The sequence below is a fragment of the Podarcis cretensis genome, assembly GCF_951804945.1.
Source record: "Podarcis cretensis genome assembly, chromosome: 16".
Taxonomy (NCBI): domain Eukaryota; kingdom Metazoa; phylum Chordata; class Lepidosauria; order Squamata; family Lacertidae; genus Podarcis; species Podarcis cretensis.
In genome coordinates, this window is record NC_137186.1 from 18,787,270 (window position 1) to 18,812,722 (window position 25,453).

The 25,453-nt window shown below is 46.3% G+C and overlaps 1 protein-coding gene across 5 annotated transcripts in view; it reads right to left on the reverse strand.

Moving 5' to 3' along the window:
- MEF2D (myocyte enhancer factor 2D) overlaps positions 1–25,453 on the reverse strand; it is a 140,631-nt gene that overhangs the window by 16,086 nt on the left and 99,092 nt on the right. For 4 of the 5 annotated variants that reach the window (XM_079956839.1, XM_079956838.1, XM_079956841.1 and 1 more), the window contains 4 exons: positions 20,664–20,867; positions 8,208–8,345; positions 3,860–4,070; positions 2,525–2,581 (listed from right to left, as the gene is read on the reverse strand). In XM_079956839.1, coding sequence (XP_079812965.1) covers positions 2,525–2,581; positions 3,860–4,070; positions 8,208–8,345; positions 20,664–20,867 — 610 coding nt within the window. Of the gene's footprint in view, positions 1–2,524; positions 2,582–3,859; positions 4,071–7,920; positions 8,056–8,207; positions 8,346–20,663; positions 20,868–25,453 lie in introns of all 5 variants that reach the window. The other variant, XM_079956840.1, reaches the window with a different exon arrangement.

Here is a 25,453-nt window from a genome sequence, read left to right on the forward strand (position 1 = left end):
CAGAGTTCCCTGCAAAGAGGGACAGTTTGTTACACCACTCTGGAAACTGCAGTTCTGTGAGGAGAATAGGGGGTCTCCTCACAACTCTCAGCGTCCTTAGCAAACTGCAGCTCCCAGAACTTCTGGGCGAGGGGAGCCTTGAATGTTTAAAATGGTGTCATAGTGCTTTAACTGTGTGGTGTGAATGGGGCCTAAGAGGCATTCCCTCCTACGTAAGAAAGAAAAGGGGATACCTCTTTTAAGATGCTGCTGTTATTTATGGTGTTTTTTTAAAAATAATAATAATACAGTGGTACCTCAGGTTACATACGCTTCAGGTTACAGACTCCGTTAACCCAGAAATATTACCTCAGGTTAAGAACTTTGCTTCAGGATGAGAACAGAAATTGTGCAGTGGCGGTGCAGTGACAGCAGGAGGCCCCATTAGCTAAAGTGGTGCTTCAGGTTAAGAACAGTTTCAGGTTAAGAACAGACCTCCAGAATGAATTAAGTTCTTAACCCAAGGTACCACTGTAAAGTTTTTTTATTTTCCAATGAGTCTGGTCTCTGAATAGTCAGCACACCTTTTTAAATTATCTTCAAAAAAGCACACCCAATTAAACACTGCAATTCTAAAACAAGCAGTAATTGCCTCTCCACCATGGGGATCTGTGTTTGAGATTTGAGGCCTTCCATCCAGTCACAACCTGAGCTTCTCATCAGCCCTTACTGTCATCCCTTCTCTCTACCGCCTTAGGCAGACCAGGCATATATCTATATGCGTTTCACTAGGATGTGTAAAATGTAAAGTTGTCATCACACAGCCCCCAATGGAGGATCTGTAGTGCCACATCACAATCCTGGATTGGGATGAAGTCAGGATGGGGTTGGGGAGCAAGCTGAGCAAGGATGGCAGCCCCATTATGCATGTATGACATGTGTATCCATATAAACACACATTTATATATCCATCTTCCAATCTGCCTCCCCCACTGAATCCTAAGTGGGGCACCAAGGCGCAACAAAGGGGACTGCTGCCAGACTTGCCTTTAAAAGCAGCGGAAGCAGACAGCCCTTGGGAGGGTGCAGCCTCCTCGCCTCCCAGTGCTATCAAGGTGGGAGAAGCCGCACCTTCAGAAATTCTCTCTGCTACACAATTATTAAAGCCACGAGAGGCAGGACACCTTGATATATTTCATCTCAAGGCCAGGATGTCTCAATGTCCAATTAGAGCCATCCCTGCCCATTGCCGTGCGACAATTAAACCAAACAAAGAGTCGCTTAAAAGGGATTCAGGCATGGTTTCTGAAGCCACCCAGAAGGGTTGTCATTTTAACAGGAGTTTTAAAACAAGGGCTGGTTTTGAAACTGACAAGGTCAAATAAAGTGATCCCAAGTGCAGCGCAGTCTCTAATTAAAACTGGCGCGGAAAGACTTGCTTGTCTGGACTCGGCCTGGTTTGGCCCTATAATGCGGGATCCACCCCTTTCCCTCCTCTAAGGGCAGATTTCTGAAGTGGGTAATTATGTCAGCCTTGCAGATAAGTTTTTCAGAAAGTGTTTCCTAACCATGAGTCGAGCCGCTGTTGCTTTGCCATATTTTTAAACTGTTATTTTATAGTTTTTAAATGAGAATATATTGTGTGATTTATTTTGTTTAATTAACTGGCAATAATTACCCGATTTTGGGGTGGGGGACTCTTTTCTGGGCAACCTTCCAGAAGTCACAAGTCAGCACTGGGCAGGACCAGAGGCAAAAGTGGATGGAGCCACTAATGTGAAGGTTACCTCTGTAGTGTGGGCTAATTTCTACACACACAGCCCCAGCTCTCTGTTACATTCCTCTAACCAAGCAAGCACCCATTCCAGCCAGACAAAAACACTCAAGGAAGGTATAAAGCATGGCTGGGGAAGGATGTGACCTGGAGAGAGTTCTGGGGGCCAGTGAGAGAGGTCTGAGGGCCTGAGGTTGGGGCTCTCCAGGCCAAGCTTTCTCAAGGCCCATTTTGGGGATCATAAGCAGCTGGCTCCTAAATGCTGACACTGAAATGCATCTCCGCATGACCAGCCCTGGGAGAAAACCATCAAGAGGCCTCCTTGATTCCACTGCCATCTACCCGCTTGCGATGTGAAATTTCTCAAGCTGCTCTGTGTCACCCACATAGATCAGCAGCTCCTTAGATCAACATGTGACCTTATGAGTCATTACACCCCAAACTGCATTAAGTTCTATTTCGGCTCTTTAAGCTTGGAGCTCCTTCCTCTATCGCAAGAGCTGAAAGCTCTGCTGCTCTCTTATAGTTACAGCGCCCAGCTCATCCAGGATGCAGCTCACGCACTGACCCTGGGCTGAGATTGCTGCGTGGGCCTCATCTACGTGGGACCCCCATTCCCAGTCACCCCCTTTCTTGTCCCTGTGCATGAAATGGCTTGGACCCAAGGCCAACAACCTTCCCACCACAATTCATCCAAGGGAAGGCTCTCCAGAACCCTTTTCCTGACATCTGGCTGTTGGAACAACAAGCTTCCACTTCGCTTCTACTCACCTACTGGGCTCGGGCAGGCTCCATTTGTGTTGTTGAGGTCTCCTCCAAGCATTGCCCCTAAGGAAAAGAATATGGGCAAAGAGAGTTAGACGATGTTCCAACACATTCCAAAATGCTGATCCAGAGGAATGGAAGAAAAGCCTGCTGGATCAGGCCAAGGGCTCATCTAACCCAGCATCCTGTTCTCACAGTGGCCACCCAGATGCCTGTTGAAAACCCATAAGCAAGATTCAAGAACAAGAGAACCCTCCCCTCCTGTGGTTTCCAGCAACTGGTACAGTGGTACCTCGGGTTACATACGCTTCAGGTTACAGACTCCGCTAACCCAGAAATAGTGCTTCAGGTTAAGAACTTTGCTTCAGGATAAGAACAGAAATCGCGCTCCGGCGGTGTGGCGGCAGCAGGAGGCCCCATTAGCTAAAATGGTGCTTCAGGTTAAGAACAGTTTCAGGTTAAGAACGGACCTCTGGAATGAATTAAGTACTTAACCTGAGGTACCACTGTATTAAGAATCATTACTGCCTCCAACTGTATAGGCAGAGCATAGCCATCATGGCTTGCAGCCACTGTTCGCCTTCTCTTAATTTATACAATCCTCTTTTGAAGCCATCCAGGTTGACCCAACAACATTAATAAAATGCTGAAAAATAATAATTGAAATATTATATAATATGTTTTAACTGTTTTATTTTTTATTTTATTTTTTCAGCCCTGCCGAAGCAAGTTTTAACTGTTTTAAATTCTGAATTTTAAAATGTCGTAAACTGCCCTGGGACCTCCTGGTGAATATTATTATTATTATTATTATTATTATTATTATTATTATTATTATTATTATTAACCAAGAGGTCCCAGGGCGAGATACAACAATTTAAAATTCAGATTTAAAAACAGCTAAAACACAGTATATTCACAAGAAGAGTGCAGGACCAGAAAACACACATCTCAGCTGTCACATACAATGTTGCTGTCTTAAGCTGATCTAATGGTAATTGATTGTCAGTGTTCTTAAATATAACTGCTTTTAGAATGTTTTTATCTGTTTTAAAATGTTTGCTTTGTTTTTATTTTAAATGGTCCATTTTCTTTGCTGCCCTGAGTTTCTTGGGGAGGAAGAGCAGGCTATAAATTCAATAAATAATAATAATAATAATAATAATAATAATAATAATAATAATCTGTGAAATATATTGAACTATGAATGCAATTTAATTGATGTTCACCACCAACTGATGTTCACTACCATGATACTCCCCCTCCCCACTTTCCACCACCGCCAAAGAGTTCACGGTGCAGAAACTTTTGTGAATAAAATCAAATAAATAAAGAGCAAACCTGCGCTGGCTGGCCTCTGCGGGAGGCCCGGAGAGACTGTGTTTCGCTGGAGGGTCGGTTGCTGTGGTGAGAGGAGGCGCGGGTCAGTCAAGGAGGAGGTCACGAGGGACTGGGTCACTAAGGTGCCTCCTGGGTTGCTGAACTGCAGCGTGTTCTGGTTGGTCACTGGAACCGTAACAGGCATGGCAAAATTTGGAGCCGGAACTGCAGACTGAGGGGAGAGAGAGAAAGAAGCATGTTTAAAATAGGAAGCTGATAGAAAGGGGTTTTGGTGTTAGGTTTGGCAAGCAGCATTCACAAGACCACAAGTGCATATTGGAGCCAAGGCTTCCAGCTGGATGCTTTCTGTTATCAGCCACTGTCCCTGGACTGTTCCAGGAACAAGAACAGAGAACCTCCAAAGGGCAGGCTTCACCAACCGGATGCCTGCCAGGCGTAATGGATGACATCTCCCATCAGCCCCACCCAGGGCTGATGGGAGATGTAGTCAAAAGCGGTTGGGGGTCACATTCACACCATACATTTAAAGCACCATGATAACACCCCCCCCAAAAAAAATTCTGGGAGCTGTAGTTTGTTAAGGGTTATTGGAGACCGTAATTTGCTTCACAGAACGACAATTCCCAGAGTTCCCTATGAAAAGGGATTGATTGTTCTGCCAGGTCATGGTCCAACACTCTAACCACCACACCACACTGGGAATGATTGTTAAACCAACCGTGGGAATTGTAGTTCTGGGAGGAGAAGTGCAGTCCCCTAACAACTCACCCTTAACAAACTGCAGTTCTCAGGATTCTTTGGGGGAAGACATGTTTCATGGAGCTTTAAATGTATGGTTTAAATGTTGCCCTTAAGAGCACCATAGGGAGTGCTGTATGTTATAGTAAATTATCATTTGTTTACCTGACATGTTTTGATTACAATCTTCACTGAGGGCACCATGAAACTCAGCAGTGTTTTGATGGGTGCAGTTTCAAATGGATCCCCCACATCGTGTAACAGCACATGTAAAAAATATGGGGTGGGGCCGGGTTCTGCAGCGCCCCCGACAAAGATGGTAACCAAAATGTGTTGCCTGAAGGAACATCTGTTTAATAACGTAAGAAGAGCCTGCTGGATCAGGCCAATGGTCCATCTAGTCCAGCATCCTGCTCTCATGGCGAGCAACCAGATGCTTGTGGGAAACTCACAAGCAGGACTCGAGCACAAGCTCCCAGATCTCCCCACAACATCAGATTGCCACTTGAGGGCAGGGTGCACTGAAACCAATGTGCTCAATTCTTGCCTGCCCCTTTCCCCAGTTGTCCACAGGGGAGTTGAAAAGATGCTTAGTGTCACTGAAAGGAACAGGAATGGGCTTCCTAGATCAGGGGTGGGGAACATCAGCCTTATGGGATGATGGCAGTACTCCAGGCATCCCCACTGGGCTCACAAGACTTTCTCCAGGATACACACTCTCTCCACCCCTGCGTCATGCCCTCCCCAAGTGCTTTTGCCTTGCCAGAGTATGTCCTTGAACTCTGAAAATGTGTCTTGCTGGCGTGGACAGAGGATGGAGAAATCGGTCTGTGTGGAAACCTCTGACTTTTGCATGACTATAGCCTACTGTGGAAAGATGAGAGTTGCATCCATCACACGGCCCATCTTTTGCCTCTGGCCCACCCACTTTTTGCTTCTGCCCATGTCCACCACTGGTATGCAGCCCCCAAAAGGTTGCCTATGACGGGATGTGGCCCTTGGGGTGAAAAAGATTGCCTGCCTATTTGTATCTTAGCCAGATACCACAGAAGTCGAAGAAAAGGGAAGATGAGAGAAAGGGAAGGAGGGTCTTATTTCAGAGCACAAGGTCAGAAAAGTGTGCCGAACAATGAGGATTCAGAAGCAACTGTTTTGGGATCATTACCTCGAGATCACAACTCCTGGCTTAGCGGGCAAGGAGTTCCAGGAATTTTCAGACACGAGTCTCTGGGTTAAGGCCATAACTCATCAGCAAAGTATTTTTTTAAAATCTCTGGTAGCAAAGTGGAAGAAAGACCTTGGAGAGGTCCTGCCATCAAAGAAGACCAGCGTTTAGCCACACTGGTTACCTCCAGATGTTGGTGGACTACAATACCCATGAACCCCAGCCAGCACAGCTGTAGTCCAAAACCTCTGGAAGGGCGCCAGTGTGGTGAAGGCTGTAATAAACAGTGCCTTGCTTGGATGGACCCTGCATTAGGCAGCTTAATGTCAAGATATCACTCTCTTATGGAACGGCAACCAGAGAATCCCCCAACTCTTTCTGCTCAGAAACCACATTTGACTTGCTCAAGAAAGTTCCAGACCTGGGTGGGGCAGGGCCTGATCCATCTCTCAGAAGTGCTTGGGGATTTATTTAGTCAGCCAGGTACAAATTTAGCCACACCAACAAGGCAAATTAAAATCCTGAGAATGCGGGAGCTGTTCTTGGGTTACAGGTTAGTTTGGCCAAGGATTTGGGGTTAGTTCTCATGAGAAGCACATGCTGAACCCAAAAGGGTCTGAAGCGTGTGGATTTAACGTCACACGGATTGCACCCTCTTCCTTCTGTTTTTAAAAAATGCTGCCTTGTTGGGACTGAATCATTATTGGTGCTCTGTTCTTGCTTTTTACAGGGTGATTATTTGACATGTTGTGTGTTGGTAGCTTCATATGACACTTCTGAAGTAAGGATTGTATAAGGATTATTCTCCACCACCTCCCCTGAAGAATGGAGCCATCAAACCTCAAACAATGAGATTAATAGATTAATAAATCTTCTGTTGCACCTTTTATAGATGCTAGCACTGTCCAGCTATTGGCACTGGACCAGTTTAAATCTAGTAGCTAGTCCGCTGTTGGTGCAGGGAGCAAACAAAGCTTCAGCTTTTCCCTAGAATAGTTCATCACACTATTTGATATTGTCTTGATCCTTTGTGCCTCACTGGTGCTAGCTGCTTTGAAATCCTGTTAATGAGATCCTTTCCCCAACCTGGTGCCCTCCAGGTGTTAAGACTACATCTCCTGCCGGCACAGCCATTTTCGACTACTGTTTCCCTCAGCCCCAGCCAGCATGGTTAATGGCCAGGGCTGCTGGGTGCTGGAGTCCAAGACATTTGCAGAGCACCGGCTTGAGGAAGGCTGCTCTTGTGGAAGAGGGGGGAAAACAGATAAATAGAAATGTTTAAAATAAAATAAACATCCTCATCCCACTCCTATACTGAGGGGATGGGAGAGAGGTTTGTATTTCAGAGGTTTATACTAAGGACTGTCCTTCAGAAGTATTTTTCAAGAGAGCATTTCCAAACAAATTCACAGTGCTGCCTAGCAAGGCTTCGGCGTAACTAAGCATCCCTCGCTGTCCGGTACCTTAGCAACCAGGTACACATTGCCTTCTGGGTGTCAGAGGGACTTTCTCTTAACCGTCTCCTTTGCTTAGGGGTGCAAATTAGCTGAGGCTCTGTGAAAGCCAAACCATGCAAGATTCCCCCCTCCGTAAGATTCTTTCCCCCCCCGTCATGGGTTAGGGCAGCCAACTTTTGCTTAACAAACAAAAAATCCTGGCCTCTGGGCATGTTCTGAGTGCAATTCCTTCATGAATGTAACTGGCTATTTTATATATATATAGCCACAACTATATATGTATATATAACTATATATGTAGCCACAACTACATCGGCTTATGGTCCTGGTACCTCTGAGCATGTGCAGAGTGCCTCACCATTAAGACAGCAAGCATGTGCAGAACCATTTCCCGGGAAGGGTGCCATCTCTTTTTTGCTGCTTCTGCGAGATTGCTTTCTTTTGTTAACTATATGAAGAAGGGAAATAATCTCAAAATTCTCCTAACCCCCATCTTCCTCAGTTTGCTTCCTTGTGTTCTAAAACCGAGTAGGAAATCCAGGCCAGGCCATCAGCATTCAGGACAAGCGGCTTGATCAGCGCTTAGGCCACTTCAACAGGACTGTTATTTGTATTATTAAGAAATATTGGGCAGGTTGGCAGCCCTATCCATGGGGCGGGTGGGAGGGGGAGGCGTTGGCAGGCCACCAGCTGTTACTCACTGTGAGCCTGTAAGTCTGCATCATTTTATCAAACTCCTCATCAATCTTTTTATATTTCTCTTCCGTCTGAGGCGTCAACGTAAACACGTCGTCCCCGTCAGGGCTCTCACACTCTCTATGCTTCTTGTTCAGCGCCTGTTACGTGGCCGGGGGGGGGAAGGGGGGAGGGGGGGGAGAAGGTAGTTTGGGTTGGGAGGGGAGGGATAAATCCAACAAACGAACGAACAAAAAAAAGAAAAAAAAAGAGACAATGAAGAATTTTTTGCCTGGGGTGGCGAGCTACTTACACCGTAGCGCTTGAACAGGATGTCAAGATCCTCACTGGCTTTACGGTATTTGTCTTCCATCAGAGGGCTCTGGTCAATGGAGTCTTCCCCGTCGGGTTCTGGACTGTCGCAACCATTAAAACCTTTCTTTCTTAATGTCTGAAAGCACAACCAGGAGAAGTTTAGGTCCAGAGATAAAACCAGAGGTGGAGAGTGATGAAGAGATAGTGGTCTGGTTCACACAGACCACTAAACCATGGTTTGTTTAATAAGCAACCTCAAGCTGTCCAACGGGTGATCAAATAAACCATGGCTCATTTCTCCAACAGTCAGTTTGTTTTCTTGCAAAATAAACCACAGTAAAGGAAGGCTGCTGAGTTCTCATGTAACACCAAGCCACAGTTCAAATAAAACAAAGGTTTGTAAGGCCAAAATGAGCAATGGCTTCAGATTGTAGTTTGCGAGCAGTAAATAAACCCTAGTTAAGCTGTTAGGTAGGGTTCAGATGATCAAATAAAACCATAGTTTAAGAAACCAAGGCTTAGCGTTATGTATGAATCAGGCTAAGATGGTTGCTATGATGACAAGTCCCACTGTTATGATTGGCCAAGTATGTTGATGGCAGGAAGGAGTGGAAGCCACCATGTAAGTGGATCAGTTCACCTTGACCATGGCTTGTAGTAACTACAGGTTTTAGAACTCCAGATCACAGGCTGAACTTCCAAACAAACAACAGGCAAAACCGGTACCAAGGCTTGTCTGCTTTCATTTTCCATCTACTTGACACTCCCATATTTAGGTGCACCAACCCTGGAGTTACTGACAACAGTAACTCCTGGTTTGTCAATTCACATGTGGTGCCAAACTAGGGTTCACATAAAACCACTATTTGCAAATTCCCTTCACAACGCCAAATTTTATTCCAGTTTGCTGAGCCATGGTTTGTAAGCATCCTACATCAGGGTTTGGAGGTAGGAGAGCCAAACTGAGCCGCTTCAGATGTTTTGCAACCCCAAACTGCAGCGATTCTAGCTCTGAGGTCACCCACTGGCTTCCGAAGCAGCTAATAGCAGAGCTAGTTTGAACCAGGGACCATAAATCTCCAGAGGTGGAATTAACTGGAGACTTAAGACGCTGATACTGGGGATTTGCAGTGATCTTAGATTTCCAGAATTACTCAAGCACTAATGAACTGTGAGAGAGGATTGCACTTTTCTCTCTCAAGGGTCACCTACCACTATGAAGAAGAGCAATTATACATTTCATATGCATGCTGGATCTACATCATTAAGACCGGGCTCAGAGAGTTAGGGCAGAAAACCTCCATCAAATACCGTGTCTAAGAAGTTTTGGTTCCACGCGTGGCAGCCAATTTGAAGATTGCTTTCCTCAGCCACACTTAATCATTGTATTTTCAAAATACCAGAAGCAATTAGCCCATATTATGGGATCATCACTTGCCAATTTCTTTTAAAAAGTCAACGCTGCAATGTTTCCTGGAAGTCTTGGGCTCTTTCCATGCCAATAAGAAACTGAAAGGGGCATGAGTAAAAGAGAAAATAAGAAGTTCTTCCTTGTCCCTGACTTTCCTAACGACGGTAACCATTTTAGCTCAAAACCCAAGTGAGCAGTCTCTGTGACCAGGCCAGCCACTTGTACCTCACCAAAGAAAAAGAAATACATGAAAAATGCATATGCTAATATATCTATATAGCTGAAGATTTAGAAATAATGGGTTATATCCATCATTAGTCATCCTCAGAGTGGACCCACTGAAATTAATGAATGTTATTAATCAATCCCTATCCCTATTTCCTCTTTCTCTCAGCAGTTTCAGAAATGGGGCTAGGAATCATTTTTAGAAATGGGAACCCTGACTGCTTTTGTCTCAGCAGGAAATCTCAAGGCCCATTGAAATGAATGGGCATGATGGTGCTTCTCCATGCGCAGAACCCATTGCTTTCAAAGGAGGTGGAGCCCTCATAGAGCTCCAGTCCTCAGAGTGGTTCAACATTCAGTTCCTCTTCCCAGGGAACTCTTGGGACTTGTAGCTCTGTGAAGGGAATCGGGGGCTCCTAACAACTCTCAGCACCCTATACAAACCACAGCTCCCTGGATCCTTTGGGGGAAGCCATGACTGTTTAAAGTTGCACAATAATGCTTTAAATGTATACCACAGAACAATCCTAATACTTTGAGAAGAGACATGGAAAGCAATGGATTTATAGACGTTTATAAAATGATGCCTATTGTCTTTTTAAGACAGCGTCTTAAAAAGCAGAGACATCACCTTGCCAACAAAGGTCCGATTAGTTAAAGCCATGGTTTTCCCAGTAGTGATGTATGGAAGTGAGAGCTGGACCATCAAGAAGGCTGATCGCCGAAGAATTGATGCTTTTGAATTATGGTGCTGGAGGAGACTCTTGAGAGTCCCATGGACTGCAAGAAGATCAAACCTATCCATTCTTAAGGAAATCAGCCCTGAGTGCTCACTGGAAGGACAGATCGTGAAGCTGAGGCTCCAATACTTTGGCCACCTCATGAGAAGAGAAGACTCCCTGGAAAAGACAGAGGACGAGATGGTTGGACAGTGTTCTCGAAGCTACAAACATGAGTCTGACCAAACTGCGGGAGGCAGTGGAAGACAGGAGTGCCTGGCGTGCTCTGGTCCATGGGGTCACGAAGAGTCGGACACGACTAAACGACTAAACAACAACAACAACAACAACAAATAAAATGATGCACTGATAAAGAACAGATAAGAGAAGGGACTTCTTCACACGGCACAGCGCATGGTTAAGACAGTGGACCTCACTCTTGGAGACACTGATGGCCACCAACTTGGATGGTTTTTTATAGAGAATAAAAAAACTTAATGGAGTATAAGGCTACCAGTGACTACAAGCCTTCATGGTCAGAGGCAGCAATGCTTCTGAATATGCAGTTGCTGGAAGCCACGGGGGGGGGGGGGAGGGAGGAGTCTTGTGTTCGAATTCTGATTCCAGGTTTCCCCACGGGCATTTGGTTGGCTACAGTGAGAACAGGAATTTGACTAGATGGGCCACTGGCCTGATCCACCAGGCTCTTCTTATACAGTGGTACCTCGGGTTAAGAACTTAATTCATTCCGGAGGTCCGTTCTTAACCTGAAACTGTTCTTAACCTGAAGCACCACTTTAGCTAATGGGGCCTCCCGCTGCCGCTGCGCCACCACTGCATGATTTCTGTTCTCATCCTGAAGCAAATTTCTTAACCTGAGGTACTATTTCTGGGTTAGCAGAGTCTATAACCTGAAGCGTCTGTAACCTAAGGTACCACTGTATTTTTAGGTTCAGGTTCAAGGAGCCAGAGACTTATGCTGTTTCCAGCAACTGGGAGTCTGAAAAGGAAGACTTACCAGGGACCACACTCCAACCAAAGCCGCTACCCGCAAGGATTGCTTGCTCTTGAGCAGAGCTCTGACTCCGGGTTCATACCCACATATGAAAGTCTTTGCCCTGCATTCTGACCTGGTCCTGCTTGCGGGTTTCCCGCAGTTATCTGGTCAGCCACTGTGAGAACAGGAGGCCGGACTGGATGGATCCATTGGCCTGATCCAGCAGGCTCTTCTTATGTTCTTATGAATCTTCAGCATAGAAATTCAGATTGTAGGCTCCTCATCAGAATCATCTCTCCCTCTCTCCCCCACCTCCATTTTTAAACTGTCCCTGTTACTTTGCAAACCACCACAGAAGACTGTATGAGAGCCAGTTAACAACCGTCCAACTTCCGCAGCTGTCTGTCTTTGTCTGGGCACAAGGGACAGCCAGTGTTTGGCAGCTCAGCCTGGGGCAGCAGATAAGGGCTCAGCCATGTGCAACGCAGACTGCAGATTCCTTAGGCCCTGCTAATGGGGCCTGCCACCGGCCGGGTCTCTGAGCAGCTGGCTTGGAGTCGGAAGGAGGGAGCTCAGGCCGGGCTGATCCAACCCGTTCCAGCTGGCAGCCACTACAAGCAACATGCTCTGCTACAGAAAGACGCAAAGTACTTTTATGTCAGTAACCCGAGCAGAGTGTCAACACAAGCAAAAACAAAGCAAAAGAAGGGGCAGCCTGCCGTTTCCTAGATCTCACCACATGGGAATTTGGGGGGCTCAGGGGCTTTTGTTAAGGCAGCAACAGATATAAGACCATACGGACACCAGAAGAATCCTGCTGCGTCAGTCAATGGCCCATCTAGTCCAGCATCCTGTTCCCACAGGGGCCAAACTTGTAAGCAGGACCCGAGTAGAAGAACTCTCTCCTTTCTTGTGCACCCAGCAACTAGTATTCAGAAGTATTACTGCCTCTGATTGTAGAAGCAGATCATAGACACTGTGGCTAGTAGCCATTAGTAGCCTTAAAAGGTAAAGGTAAAGGTACCCCTGCCCGTACGGGCCAGTCTTGACAGACTCTGGGGTTGTGCGCCCATCTCACTTAAGAGGCCAGGGGCCAGCGCTGTCCGGAGACACTTCCGGGTCACGTGGCCAGCGTGACATCGCTGCTCTGGCGAGCCAGAGCCACACACGGAAACGCCGTTTACCTTCCCGCTGGTAAGCGGTCCCTATTTATCTACTTGCACCCGGAGGTGCTTTCGAACTGCTAGGTTGGCAGGCGCTGGGACCGAGCAGCGGGAGCGCACCCCGCCGCGGGGATTCGAACCGCCGACCTTTCGATCGGCAAGTCCTAGGCGCTGAGGCTTTAACCCACAGCGCCACCTGCGTCCCTATTAGTAGCCTTAGCCTCCCAAATTTTGTCCATTCCTCTTTTAAAGCCATCCAAGTTGGTGGCTGCCTCCTGTGCCAGGGAGTTCCACAGTTTAACAACGTGCTGTGTGAAGAAGTACTTTCTTTTCTCTGTTCAGAATTTCCCAACATTCAGCTTTACTGGATGTCCGTAAGTTTTCTCCATGCCAGGCATCATTTTATAAGCGCCAGCCATGTTGCCTCTACCTCACCTTTTCTCTAAACTAAAAAGTCCCAAACTCTACAACCTTTTCTCATAGGGGAGTCGCTCCATCCCTTTGATCATTCTGGTTGCCCTCTTCTGAACCTTTTCCATCTCTACATAGCTAGTGCAGTACATGGGGAAGGTTCAAATGCAAATCCCTGCCCATCCATGAGCCAGCAAATCTCTACCTTTCAGTCAATCCTCCCTTACAGAGAGAAAGTGCAGTGAGGATCACTCTAAATCGGGATTCCCTAAACTTGGGTCTCCAGCGGTTTTTGGACTACAACTCCCATCATTCCCAACTAGCAGAACCAGCAATCGCTGGTGATGGGAATTGTAGTCCAAAAACAGACCAAGTTTGGGAAACCCTGCTCTAAACCATGGTTGGTGAACTTCAGGTCTATGGGCCAAATGTGGCGCATCCCAGGCATCTCTATGTGGCCCTTGGGAGTCTCCCCGAGGCCAAGCCTCTTCCCAGGCCACAGCCCTAACCTGATGCTGTCCAACCCCTTCCTTAAGTGCTTTTTGCCAGGCTGGAATGTGTCCTTGCACTGCGAAGTTGCCTCTGAACGGGCCTGGATGGAGAGAGGGGTATGCAGGATTCTCTGAGTTGTGTGTGGCTTAAGCGTTGCCTACTTTCCAAAGGCAACATTTGTGGCTCCATCCACTTTTGGCCATGCCAAGCACTCCGATGCAGCCTCTAGGAGGTTGCTCATGAGGAAATGTGACCCTCAGGCCGGAAACAGCTCCTAGGCAAACAGGGGCTGCAGAATGTTCTAGCGCTTGCATGGTGAGGCTCTTTGAGCACTCGCAACTGCTTTGGCACCCTTGGGGTCCTTGGTATCCCATGACTGGATTCACACCACACTGCATGGGCAGGGGGTTGACTTGTTTCACCCTATGACACCACCAGGCACCTTCAGCATGTGGCTAAAACAGCCATCCGGGGCACCCAGAGAGGAGGGTGGGATGTGGCGGCACAGCCAGGCCAGGCCACTGAGTAGCTCCTTCTGAGCTCCTGGGGCCTTGGGCCAGGGCCTGACCTGGGCTACTGCTGGCGCCAGGCCTTTGCTGAAGTCAAATCCCCTCAGCCATGAATCCACTGGGTGACCTTAAACAAACCATCTCAAATCTTGTGGAGAAGTAGGATATAAATGGATTAAATAAATCTCTCAGCCACGATCCTCATCTGTGATAAGGGGATGATGACAGAGGGATGTGGGGTGGGGGAAGACTGCGGTGGAGGGTTGGTGCTTTCTTGCCCTGTGTGTGGGCTTCCTGGAAGAGGTATCTGCCAGCCACTTTGGCAAAGGGTTTGCTGGCCTAGATGGTCTGACCCAGCAGCAGAATCTTGGGTCTTTGCGGGGAAAGGGGTTATATAAGCTGACAGAATTATTCGTGATAGCTGACTTCCACGTCCCATTGCAGTCTACCACTGAATAGCAGGTGCTGGGGAACAAGCCACAAGGGATGGCCATAACACCCTGCTATTGGGAGAACCCCAGAATCCTCTGTCTGACTCTCTGAGAGAGAGGGTGCTGGACTAGACTGGAACTTTGCTCTACTCCAACAGAGCTCTTTTTATGTTTCTATTCTGGTTTCCCCTACAGGGTTGTAGAAAGGGTTCCTGTAGGCACTTTGGGCAAGTCATCATTGGATGGTCTTGCCTTAAGTGTCCAGATAGTGGATTCAGAGGTGACACAAGGGTGGGTATAGCCAAGGAGGCCCCCAGCCTCTCAAGATCGGTGAAAGATCTCTGAAGTGGAGGGCTGAATCTTAGAAAAGGTCAAGAAACACTGGTGTAATCAAATTAGAAGCTGAAGCCAGGAAAGGACTCATTAAGTCTTGAGATAATTAGTCATGTAAAAAAGAAACCCAAGAAACAATCACCTAAACCAGCTTTCCCCCACCTGGTGCCCTCCAGATGTTTCGAAGTACAATTTGAGTTTTTAGAATGGTGGCACTGACCCTTTGCAATTCCTCTGTTATCTTTTCAGTGCCTTCGAAAAGCCTTTTCAGGGGAGATCTTCAACCAAGGCTGCAGCTGTATTGGAACTATTCTTAACTGGTTTTATAAGTTTGTATTATTTTTATATTGCCTCCCTGGCCTCCTTTGGGAAATAATTGAAAATAATAATAATAATAATAATAATAATAATAATAATAATAATACTTTGTTTTTACACTTTTATTGTTTTATACTTGTAATTGTTATATTTGTCAAATGATTGTAAGAAACCCAATATACAAGCAAATCAACTCCCATCAGCCCCAGAAAGCATAACCATTTTGGATTCAAACTCCACGGCAACACTGGCTAGGGCATATGAACTACACTAGGCTGAGGAGGGCTACTGTAAACAATTACAGTGGCTCTAGAATCTCCTAAGCGCACGCCCACCTGTATTTCAACAGCCAATGCTCTCATTTTACCAAAAGTTGAAATAGGACAATCATCTCCCATGTTGTGGACAGGGCATTTGTTTTATTTTTAAATCAGTCCTCCATTCGCTTAGCACTTTGTGTGGAAAGCACAAGCCCTAATTGTCAGTGGACATCCCTCTCCTCCTCCTCCTTCCACTGGCCCTACATCTCAGAACGGAAAAATAACAGGCAAGAGCAAAGCCCCGAGAATTAGCTATGTGTAACAGCACGGCAGCTGCAACCTCTCACATGTGAGGCAGATGAGAGCCTCCTTTGGCTGACAAACAGCGGTGGAGGCTGAAATAGGGAACCGTATAAGAAGAAGCGAAGGGCAAAACGATCACAGGAGACAAAGTAGGTCAGATATTTTTGGGAAGAGAACCACAGAACCAGAGGCCTGCTCATGGCAGGCCTAGCCCTGACCCAGAACAGGAGATGGAATCCTCAGAGGATGAACCCAGCACAAGAGACACACACAAGAAAGGACCTTGGGGAACAGGCAAGGTCCCCCAGAACCAGCATTGAGTATCCTCTTGAGGGAGTGTGGTTAGAGTGTGGTCTGGGAGGCCACACCATGTAAGGCCTTCCTTTTTAGACTCCCAGTTATTGGAAAGAACAAAAGTCTTTGGCTCCTTGAACCTGAACACAGAAACATGAGAAGAACCTGTTGGGTCTAGCCAATGTCCGAGCTAGTCCAGCATCCTGTTCCTTGGCCACCCAGATACCTGTGGGAAAACCTGCAAGCAGGACCTGAGCGCAACAGCACTCTCCCCTCCTGTGGCTTCCAGGAACTGGTATTCAGAAGCATTACCACTTCTGACCCTGGAGACAGAGCATAGCCATCATGGCTAGTAGACCCTGGTAGCCTAATCCTCCATGAACTTGTCTAATCCATCCAAGTTGGTGGCCATCACTACCTCCAGTGGGAGCAAGTTCGATAGCTGAGCTATGTACTTCGTGAAGAAGCGATTTCTTTTATCTGTCCTGAATTTTCCTCCATTCAGCTTCAGTGGATGAAGATAAAAGCAAATGTGTTTCATTTGCATGAAAGGTGCAAGGTGTGGGATTCAGCTCTGCAGACTCCAGTGAGACTCACTGAGAATAAACATACATGTCAGGCTCACAAAGGGTGCAGGAATTGACATGAAAAATCAGAGCCCAGAAGCCTGTGCTCAGTTAACGTCTTTGGAGGCAGCCTCGCATGGTACACCACAGAGGGTTCCTCCCAGTGACAAGGACTCAAACATTTGGAGAGTTCATACCGTGAGGAGGACAGGGAGACACCATTCTGAGTGCTGGTGATGCTTTTGGGCCAAGACAAATGTGTTCAGTATGGTACACTAAGAGAAGTGAATACCACCGGGCAAAGGAATACATTAAAGGTCGGGAATCTCAGACCTGGGGGCTGAATGTGGTCCTCTACCAGGCCATGTTCCTGCATCAACCCTGCTCCACTCCTTCCTTAGGTGCACAGATGGAGGGAATAGTGCTTCCAAATGACAGTTGCTGGAAGCCACAGGAGAGGACAGTGCTCTTGTGCTTGGATCCTGATCCAGTGTTTCCCACAGGCATCTGGCTGGCCACTGTGAGAACAGGATGTTGGACTAGATGGGCCTGATCCAGCAGGGCTTGTCTGACGTTCTTATGCTTTGCATGGCTTGTATGTGCACATAAGCTGTGATAATGCCTCTAAGCTGCTTGAATGAAGGAAAGGGGTAGGTGTATGCATGTGCAAAAACCTCTTAACTTTTCCATGGCTATTGTACCAAGGGATGAGTCACATCCAAAATCTCAGAAGCCCACTACACAGCACCTTGGAGCAGGGCTTTTGGTGCAGCTGCCCTTGTCCTGTGAAAAAGCATTCCTGTTGAGATATGGCAGATGCACACTATGTGTACTTACCAGAAGCAAATGAAAGCATTTTAGTTTCAACAGCCTTTTCCAGCTGGGTGGAAAGGCATTCACTTTGAACTGTTTTAAAACCTGTTTTCAAGTTGCTGTTTTTTTACTGCTTTAAAAACTTTTAAAACCATTTCTTATTTCTCTATAAATCGCCTTGAAGCAGACATGTAAAAGGCAATTCATAAATTAATCAATACTCCATTGCTCCACCCACTTTCACCTCTGGTCCCACCCACCAGTGCCATGTGGTTCCTGGAAGACTGCCCATACTGCTTTTCTCAGGCTGAAAGGGGTTCCCAGCTCCTGGCCTACAAAGCTGTGGTCCATCCAGCCTGAAAATGTATGCTTTTGAGCGTCTCAGATCTTGCCCAGCCCAGCCCAGCCAACCAAGATCTTTTGAACTGAAGGCACTGTGGGTTAAACACAGAATCTTCCCCATGCAAAGCAGACCCTGAGACACAACGGCTGGGCTCTGGGACATTCAAGTATCATTTGCTTCCTCCCATCTCTTCTATCCTAGGTGGCTAGCAGTGGAATTGAACAGCAGACTCAGTGGTCTAAAGAGGCCCACCCTGCAGAGGCAGCTGGCATCCACCCTGACTCCAGCTGACATCCAGTTGACTACAGGGCATGGGCAACACTTCCTACTGACAAAGGCATAGGCAGTATGGTGCCGTGGTTCGACATCAGGGCTGAGGAAACCCAGGTTCAAAACCCTGCAGCTGGACAATTGCCAGAGAAGGAGGCCTCATCGTTCACAAAGTATGACAAAAGAACTTCAGTTAAAAAAACAGCATGTTGAATTGATATCCCGTTTTTTGTCTTCATATATTCCATCTGCTGCAAATCAATGTTAATGTAATATATAGATATATTACACACATATATTACAAGCAATGTATTTAGTACTGCAAAAATATGTGCAAACCTGGTAAGAAATGTGCCCATCGTGCCCCCAAAAGGCAACCCTCCCTGGAATGTCTACTCCCGCCCCCCCACATACACATTCTCCACCGCTGTCCTATTCCATGCCGTCTCGAGCAGATAAATTGAATGACTAAAGGTTTTGCGTGCCTTAATTTCTGCTCACTTGTAATGTCAATAATTACCCAGCCAAACCGTTCATTTGTCTAAATCTTGCCAAGCATAAAAGGGAGCTGCCCACACACAGTTTTTCATTGAAAGGTGACAAAGCAACTGCTCCAATCTCAGCTCTGTCCCACTCTCTGGAACGTAGCGCAGGCAGGAACGAAACCTTTTGTGCTTGCAAATCCGTTAGAGAAAAAAGAGGGGGAGAAGCAGCAGGAAGGGGGCAGGCAGGCGGCCACCTGGGAGGCTGAGGACTAAGACCCCGCCAGTCTCTGCCGCAGGGTGCCCTCACTTCAGACTCACATTTTACCTCTGGCCTACTGCCGCAATCACCCTGGAAGTGTTTCTGCCCCAGACACAGGAACACAGGAAGCTGCCTTATACTTAGGTCACATTCACACTGTACTTTAAAAGATCTGTGATACCACTTTAATCAGTCATGGCTTCCCCCAAAGAATCCTGGGAGCTGCAATTTATTAAAGAGCTGTTAGGAGGCCCCTATTCCCCTCACAAAGCTACAATTCCTAGACTTCTCTACGAAGAGAAAGAGATTGTTCCACCACTCTGGGAATTGTAGCTCTATGAGGGCGATAGAGGTCTGCTAACAACTCTCAGCTCCCTTAACAAACTACAGCTCCCATAATCCACTGGCGGAAGCCATGACTGTTTAAACTGGTAGTATACTGCCTAAAATGTATGGTGTTAATGTGGCCTTAGTCAGACCCTTGTGTTTCAAGTACAGTGGTACCTTGGTTTACGAACTTAATCCGTTCCGGAGGTCCGTTCTTAAACCAAAATGTTCTTAAACCAAGGTGTGCTTTCCCATAGCAGCGGGGGACTCAATTTACACTCAACAGGAAGCGAAACATGTTCTGCTTCCAAGGCAAAGTTCACAAACCAAAACAGCTACTTCTGGGTTTGCAGCATTCTTAATCCAAGTTGTTCATAAACTAAGCTGTTCTTAAACCAAGGTACCACTGTATAGTTTTGCTACCAGTCCTTCCTGGAGATACTGGGGATTGAACTGGGATCTTTTGTGTACAAAGCAAGCGCTCAACCTACAACACTTGTCTGAGACGTTACAGCTTTCCCCTTCCTTTATCCATAGGAACCAGATATTATCCATAAAACAACATGGTCTGTACATGTTGCACCAAACCTTACACCAACGGTTGAGGCCTGTGGAGAGTTTTAAGTTTGAGTAAGGAGGTGGTGGGAGTTTGGCAGAGTTTGGCATCTGGTAAGTGCTGCTGGTTTTCTAAAGGGTTTTTCAATCATTTCCAGTGGTTTAGAGGGTGTTTTGAATGTACATAATTTCACTGATGCGTGTGATGCCTTGGAATGTTAAAGGTAAAGGTAAGGTACCCCTGCCCGTACGGGCCAGTCATGTCCGACTCTAGGATTGCGTGCTCATCTCGCTCTAGAGGCCGTGAGCCGGCGCCATCCGAAGACACTTCTGGGTCACGTGGCCAGCGTGACGAAGCTGCAGCTGGCGAGCCAGCACCAGCACAGCACATGGAAACGCCCTTCCCGCTATAAAGCGGTACCTATTTATCTACTTGCACTTAAGAGTGCTTTCGAACTGCTGGGTGGGCAGGAGCTGGGACTGAACGACGGGACCTCATCCCGCCGCGGGGATTCGAACCGCCGACCATACAATCGGCAAGTCCTAGGCACTGAGGTTTTACCCACAGCACCACCCACGTCCCTCTTGGAATGTTACCCCCTTGTAAATTTGGGGTTTCCTATATTGTCTTCATCTTTTGTGCCTTGGTAGTGCCAGCTGCTTTGAGATCTTACTAATGAGATACCTTCCCCAGCCTGGTGCCCTCCAGATGTTGTTAGACTCCAACTCCCATCAGCCCCCAGCCAGTGGGGCCATTTTGGAATGCAACTCCTACCAGTCCTTACAAGTGTGGCCATTTTGGATTCCAACTGCCCAAAACACCTGGAAGGCACCACACCACCTAAAGCTAGAACACTGAGCTGTCAACAGCAAAGACAGACCATCCCAACAGATTGGGGTATTGCACTGGCAAATGCTTTGCTAGCCCAACAAGGCTGGGAACCCACAGGTTGCGGGCAGCACATCGTACCTCAATGATATCCGCATTGGTCCGGCTCTCGTGAGGTTCATTATACTCTGTGTATTTGAGGAGGACCTTGTCCATGTCGGTGCTGGCATACTGGAACAGCTTGTTTGAGTGGTTGAAGATGATCAGGGCAATCTCACAGTCACAGAGGACGCTCAGTTCATAGGCCTTCTTCATCAGCCCAAACTTCCGCTTGGTGAATGTCACCTGTGGGAAGCAAGTCAAGAAAGCAAGGAGGGTCAAATCAGGAGACAGCAACAGCTAGCTCAACATAACTGAATGGCAGATATCACAAATTATTTGGGGTGGGGATAGCCATAGAGATACTTCTACAATTTCTCTCAGCCAAATTTCTGGTTTTGGTGTCAAAAACAAACCCATGGCTACATTTATGTATCATTACTATTATTTGCATTTATATCCCCCCATCTCCAAGGAGGTCAAGGTGGAGTACATGGCTCTCCCACTCCTTATTTAATCCCCACAACAACCCTGTGAGGTAGGTGAGGCTGAGAGGCAGTCACTGGCCCAAGGTCACCCTTGGGTGAGCTTCATGGCTGAGTGGGGATTTGAATCCTTGTCTTCCAGATCCTAGCCCAACACTCTAACCACTACACCACACTGGCACACGACATTCACACAGCAGTTTATTCCAGTTCCCTGATATTTCCATATCTGCTAATTTCTAGATAATATTTGAGCTTTCCCACAGTGCAAAAGCCACTTCCAGAATATAGTTCATGTTTAGTGCTCATTTCAGTGTCATGTGATTCTAGAAAATGTCCATTTGCAGTCCCCCTGACCTAGAAAGTAGCAGGAGTGAAGTATACCAGCATATATATTTCTGTCGTGTTGTTTTCATGGGGGAACAGAATCAGGCATGTGCGGAAGGGGTGGGGGAGAAGTGACATTGTCCCTTGATGATGGTTCTTGTGTCACTTCACAACCAATGGTGTGAATGAAATTTAGCCTGGCATGCTGGTATATTGGTCAAACAGCCACAGTTCCGTCAAACAGCAGGTACAACTGTGCAAAACTAACATTAGAAAACACTAGCATTATAATCAGGAAGACGTATGCAATATTCCCCACTTACACCCTAGGTGATTTGGAAGCGGAACTGATGCATTAGGAATCCTCTGTTTCATACCTATATTTCATACCTATATTTCCTGAGGTGTGGTGCGTGGGCAGCTTGCTGCAGCTTTGAATTCTTTCAAGTCTTTTCATCTTCACATTAACAACACACTGAAGAACACTATGAAAAGGGCGGGGGAAGCAATCTTTTTATATGTGGTAGGCTGGCTGCATCAAAATTGTTTCAGTGTGATCTTTATCAACGCACATACTGTAGTCGTATCAGGATTTTTTTCAAAGGTGTTTGACTAAAGTACAGTGCTAAAACTTTGTGCTAATGAATCTCCCTTCAATAAAGCCTAGAAATTACATTTAGGAAGCCCCATCAAGGCTCCCTGTTTTGTTTACTGCTGCTGGGACAATGAAAAGGACTGTCTCGCCTGACTTTGTCCCAGGCAGGGAGTCCAAAGGAGACGACCCAGATATCCCACTGACCAATGATCCTGAATCCAATGCTGAGGGTGGTACCATGGGATATGGGACCTGGAAGGCAAGGTCATTGTAGACGAGCTCCAGCAGGAAGTGATCAGCAGGAGGAGGTGGAATGGCCTGCCTGTCTTCCAGTCCTTGAGAGCACCAAAAATTTCGGGTCCAGGCCAAAGAGCTACGACACAGTATGCCAGTATGGATGGAGTTGTGGGTAGATTGCTGGACTAGTACTAGGAGTCCAGCACTCAAATCTCCACTCAATCATGAAGCTCACTGGGTGGCTTTGGGCCAGTCACTGCCTCTCAACCTAGTCTACCTGAGGGGTTGTTCTGAGGATAAAATGGTGAGGGGGCTAAGTTTGTACGCCACTTTGAGCTCTATTGAGAAAAGGTTAGATATCAATGCAATAATAAATAAAATAAAGACCCAAGTTGTTGGTCTACTCGCAAGCAAGGGGCCGTCCACAAGCAACCAATCCCTGATACTTCTTCATTATCAGCAACTGTGGTAAGGGTCTGGGTTAGGATGCCAGAGTAAATAAGGCCTCCCTCCTAAGGCGTCTAGATGCTGGAAGCAACACAGGTCTCTCTGGCTTCTTGTTCTCTGGCGCCTAGTTCTCAATTCTAATTCCTCCGTCTTGCTAGGCTGTACTTAACTTTAATTCCCTGCTTGGACCTAGACTGATTTTCGACTTTAGATGTTGGTTTGTTCAGACTTTGCTGTACTTGCAACCCTGCCCTCATTGGGGAGTTCTTTAAAGAACGCTTACATTTCCTGTAACTGGGACACAGCTTATTTAATTTCATAAAATCTATACACTGCCTGATTATAAGGGGGGGGGGGACACTCAATGTGGTTTACAAAAAGAATAAACCAGTAAAATTATTTTTAAAATAGCTACTCTGAAAAATAATTAAAACTGGATTTAAAGAGCTGTCAACATTCCACATATTTGGGTGGGCTACTTGTTTTTAGCAGGTGCCAAAAAGAGTACAGTGAAGAAACCTGTCTGGTGTCAATAGGCAGGGAGTTCCAAAGGACACTAGCCCCTGAGGGTGCCCCTTACATTGCCACACTGCCTTTCTCTGAGGGGCCATAATGCTTTGGAGCAGCTGCCCTGATAGTCAGAAGTACATATGGAGATTTACCCACCACTGAGCTTTCAAGCCTGGGAAATGTATGCCAGTTGAAGCCCTGCCTGGTATGCAGCTGTTGAAAACAGAACTACAAAAAAAGAGGTGGCAACTTTAGTCTCTAGAAAAGCCTCCCCCAAACTGCTGCCCTTAGACATTTTGGATCAGCACTCACATTAGCCCCAGCCAGCAGAATCATGCTCTCCACATCTGGATACAGCTGTGCTGTCTGGGAGTGGTAGTGCAAAGCATCTGAAGCTCACCAGGTTGGGGAAAGCCAATCCAGAGGCAACACACAAACATACTAATCAGCAGGAGCATTACTCATACACAGCCATGAACACTGGGGGCATGCTCCTGTGCCAAAATTGTTGCGTTGTTTTTTTAAGGTAATGCAATGTTAAGGCCTACACAGACACCTTGAGGGTAAAAACCTGGATTGCAAATGCCGCCCCCATCACAGGAAGTCTTTCCAGCCCCATCTTCAAACCCTGCTCAAGTATCAACCAATCAAAGTTTATCGTTCTAGCCAAAGGCCTTGCACGACAAACCAGCAACAATACCAATAAAAAATACATCCATAATATGAGCCAACTTCCATGATGTAAGAGGTTACCAGAGACACCAACAAACTCGAATCTAGCTCGATTTCAAATTAAACCTCCAAATCACCACAAAAATTTATAGTGATTTTATCTAACTCATTTTTCCTGATTGATTGATTGATTTTTGCAGTCAGTGCATGGAGGGCCACTCTGTATTACAAAACTATTATTGTCACTCAAAATAAACCAAACCGTCACCTGGAAACGCAGCTCAATAAAGGCGTTTCTTAAGGAAGCTGGTGAGAGTTAGGTCAGATAACTAGCTCTAAAATACTCTGTTCTCAAGAGTGGATTCAAAGGGGGAAATCTGGTGTTTTAAATTAGTTGCAGGTCTTTTCTGGATTCTATACAGAAGAGCCAATCCCTTAGTTGACACTTATTCAAGGTCAAAGCAGAACTCATTTCTGGAAAATAATAATAGGCTAAAACATCTTGACAAGCTGCTTTTCAGAGTTGGTTTTCATCCAATTCCATATAGCACAGAGCAGTAAAATGCTCAATAGGCATCATAGCAATTTTTAAAATACTGTATACTTTAACTGAGCACAGCCCACTCTTGTCTCAGTTGTTGGCCACCTGGATTCTGTACAAAGAAGAGCTACTGAAATTATTGATGGTAGAGAGAATAGCTTCTGAAAAAACGTATTCTGCGGTTTCTAGAATTTGAATGGAATTTGAATCAGAGCCCCAGATTTCAACAACATATACTAGCATTTGGGAAAGCACTCTGCTACCAAATATTTTTAGGGCAGGTTCATCCTGCTGCCCTCCCCTACTGTAACAGAACTTCATCAGTGCCCCCATGGTTTTCTATGCTTTGACTTTGACTGCCTCCAAACTGTGTGTTGCGACACATTAGTGTGTCAGCTGAGGTGTGTGTGTGTCGTGCGAACGCTCCCTGTGATCCTCCGAGGGCTGGAAAGGGGTTAGTTTAACCACCAGTTTGCCAGTAAAATTGAATTACTGTGTTGCAAAATGATGCATGTTTAAAAGTGTGTCACCAACAGGAAAGTTTGGAAAGCTCTGCATTAAAAAGTACACCCAAGTATCTACCGGTAAATGAGTGAGTTTGTTCAATAGCCTGATGATCCCAGCACCATATACACCTAGGACTGGGTCTGCCAAAATTCACAATCTTAGTCTTAGAATAATATAAAGATAGGCTTTCCTGTTTGCAGTGTGTGCTGAACACTTCTAAGAGATTTTTGAGGCCCAATCAGGAAAGAAAAAGAAGCACTAAATCATCTGCATACATAAAGACTGAAATATTTCTGTTCCTAATTACTGGAGAAGGGGAAATTGCATTGGCTAAATATGGTGCCAAATCATCAATATAAAAGTTAAAAAGAGTGGGAGCCAGAGCACAGCCTCGCTTCACTCCTCGTGACTCCTGCTCAAGTAGCCTTGCTGCATTCACATCCTGAATGTATGGAACGTAAGAAGAGCTTGTTGGATCAGGTCGATGGCCCATCTAATCCAGCCTCCTGTT